The 2,845-nt window shown below is 42.0% G+C and overlaps 1 protein-coding gene across 1 annotated transcript; it reads right to left on the bottom strand.

Annotated features, from left to right (window-relative positions):
• Positions 1 to 750: 750 nt before the first annotated feature.
• Positions 751 to 2,215, bottom strand: LOC144235692 (centromere protein V-like protein 3). Its single transcript, XM_077769250.1, has 2 exons — positions 2,062 to 2,215; positions 751 to 2,030 (listed from the first exon to the last, which is right to left on the bottom strand). Exons 1-2 carry the CDS (start codon positions 2,179 to 2,181, stop codon positions 1,815 to 1,817), a joined length of 336 nt encoding a protein of 111 aa, XP_077625376.1. The 5' UTR covers positions 2,182 to 2,215; the 3' UTR covers positions 751 to 1,814.
• Between the last annotated feature and the right edge of the window lie 630 nt (positions 2,216 to 2,845).

Raw genomic sequence — 2,845 nt, 5'->3', positions numbered from 1 at the left:
TAATGCTCTCTGAAACTCTTGAACATGAGTTTTTAACAAAGTAAACTCATGAATGAATTGCACATGGCTTAGAGAAGCAGAAAAGTCAATATTCACTTTGAAAGAGAAGTCACTTTTAGAAAAGAAACTATACATACACACATACATACAGAAACACTGACATGGTAGAAGCATGAAGTCTTGAGTCATTTTTTCTCTTGATCCCATCCATGCAATGGAATATCATACAGATGTAACTATAGGTGCAATTTGGTATTTTCTGACCACTGAGATGACTGAATCTCCTGAGGGGCATATATGCTTGTTCATCTTCTCTCTATATATATCTATATTCTACCTCAACCCAATCTCTGGATGGTAAAGGGCTGGACCAAGCTATTTCAAATAACAAAGGAGGAGCTTGAGGAGTAGAGGTACATGTTAGGGAAACCAGGTCATAAATTCCCTTTGTCTAGTCTGGGGTGGGGAAATGATGATAAATGAAAGGTAACGATTGGAGGATGATAGCTTCTCTGTGTGACGGCTGTCATGTTATTTGAAAAATACATAGTAACGTATACCTACTTAGTTCATTTTTAATTTTTTGATAGATACGTCACGTTAAACAATTCAATGCATATTATATGCACATCCAATGAAACGTGTGTACAGAAGAGAGACAGACAGCAAGAAAAAGAGATGGAAAGAGCTCCAGGCCTTTTATCCAAGTGAGAGAACACTGAGAATATTTATTTGTACTTTATCGTTTCAAAATATTGATATTATAGGGAAAAGTTGGGAAAAAGGTAACCATCCATCAGAAGAGATTGGTTAAATAAGTTATGGAAGATCTACATTTTTTAATTCTATGAAGCCATTAAATGGTGGTTTTTATACACATCATTTAACAGGGAGAGACACTCACCACATATTGTCTGATAAAAGTCTCAGGTATAAAGAAATTACATATAAGTTAATGCTGATTTATAATGTACAACATAGAAATACATACTCTTCTAGTTATTAGGTACTTATTTCTGAACACTTTATCTGAATACTTAAGACATATTCAAGATAGGAATTTCAAAACATCAAAGAGGGTGTACATACAGTGCACAGACATCTTTTATCATTCTTGTATCTCCATTCTCCTTCCCAGAGGCAGTTTTTAAAACAAAACCAAGCAAAATGGCAACATCATTTGAAAACATAGGTGCAATGAGTTATGTAACACTCGTGAACCTTAAATCTACTATATACAAATACATTAAATAAACAATGTGGCCGAAAATAACGCACATCTCTAAGTAGCAAAAACGTGAATGCGTACCTAACACACCCACGCACACAGATAACCAATAAAAAACGTCCTCGTAAAGGTTCACAAAAGTGTTTGGATATAGTGAGTGGTCTTACATGCCAGAATCGACCATTAAAAACAATTTTGTTCACAATAGCACGATAACGGTACAGCACATATGAATAATATGGAATTTTATCTGTGATAACTGTAGGAAGAATAATACAAGTGAGTGTTACGCAAGGCGACCTGAAAAGGTAAAGAGACACTGCTTGCTGACTGTATTGGAAGATTAGAGCTGTTCACAAACACATGTGTGCTCTTTTTTTTTTATTATTATTATAAGTAAGTCCGTTGAAATACACTGAGAGGGAAAGGGTGGAAGCTTGGCGCGACATCAAGGGTTCCCCAGTCCAAAAACCGACCTCAGTAATTCCTTCACAAGCACTGAGGTGGCCCCTCGAGGGGCACCGGGCACGTTTCAGGCGTGTGGCGGCCGGAGTCAGTGCCCTTCTTCGGGAGGAGAGGCAGGGGCTCACTCGGGGGACACGTTCTGAATGGCCTTGAGCTCCTTCGTGGCCTCCTCCCCCCAGTCGCCACCGTCGACCTCCTCGATGACCACGCTGCGCACGGTGCCCGCGTCCAGGCAGTGCGGGGCGACGCCGTAAACCCCGGGGTCAGAGACAGACGCGTGAAAACTCTGCACCCCGCACCTGCTGCAGAAGCTGTGCAGCNCGGGCCGCCTCCGGCTTTCTCCCCGCCGCCTGGCTCCCCACGCGGACATGGAAAGGAGGGCGCCGTGCACCCATGACCGCGATGGCTGCGCAGGCGGCTGCAGGCTCCCCAGGCTGCTTTCGCCACCGCGGCTGCTGGGTGTTCGCGCTGTTTCTCACTCTGCCCATGGCGACTGCAGCCTTCCAAGCGCGTGCCCACCGCCACTCGTTTCCTACTCAGTTACTGAGCAGCCTCATTGCATCAGCCTGATTGGCCACTTGTTGAATGTGATGTAGAGACCCTTCCTTTGACCCTATCAAAACAGCCTTTACTGGCCTGAAATTTTGGCTGAGCCTATCAGCTGCCTCTTCTTTTAATATTTTCTACTGTTCATTCAAAGAAGAAGCCTACCCTTAAAATATCAAAACACTGAAAGTGCTGCAGACCTTTTATCAAGCATTAGCATGCATGCGGAAGCAGGCAGAACAATTTGTAATAAGCACTGTTTATCTAATGTAGAAGAGACAAACTGAAACATAGACAAAGTGTGTAGTGTGTAATTGCACTAATAAAAATGACGACCTACAGTACTATGTTACAACACACCAGTGGACCCAAAGAAAAAAACTATGTAATTTCAATACAGGACAAGAAGCTCACTTGTGTAAGTGACCTCTAAAAATAAGAAGTAAAAGAAGAAAAAATACGGTAATTTGTTCATCTATACCAAGAAAAATTAAGAGCTCTGACAAGCATGAATATGAAGCTGCAACTTTGTTCTTTGGAGATTGACGTGATCATTTCACATGGCCAGAGGAGAGACCTCATAAAATAAGCATGGATCCTCCTTCC

This window comes from Crocuta crocuta, unplaced genomic scaffold (assembly GCF_008692635.1).
Source record: "Crocuta crocuta isolate KB4526 unplaced genomic scaffold, BGI_CrCroc_1.0 scaffold2171, whole genome shotgun sequence".
Classification (NCBI taxonomy): domain Eukaryota; kingdom Metazoa; phylum Chordata; class Mammalia; order Carnivora; family Hyaenidae; genus Crocuta; species Crocuta crocuta.
Note: the sequence above shows the minus strand (reverse complement) of the source record. Positions and strands in the feature narration are given on the sequence as shown.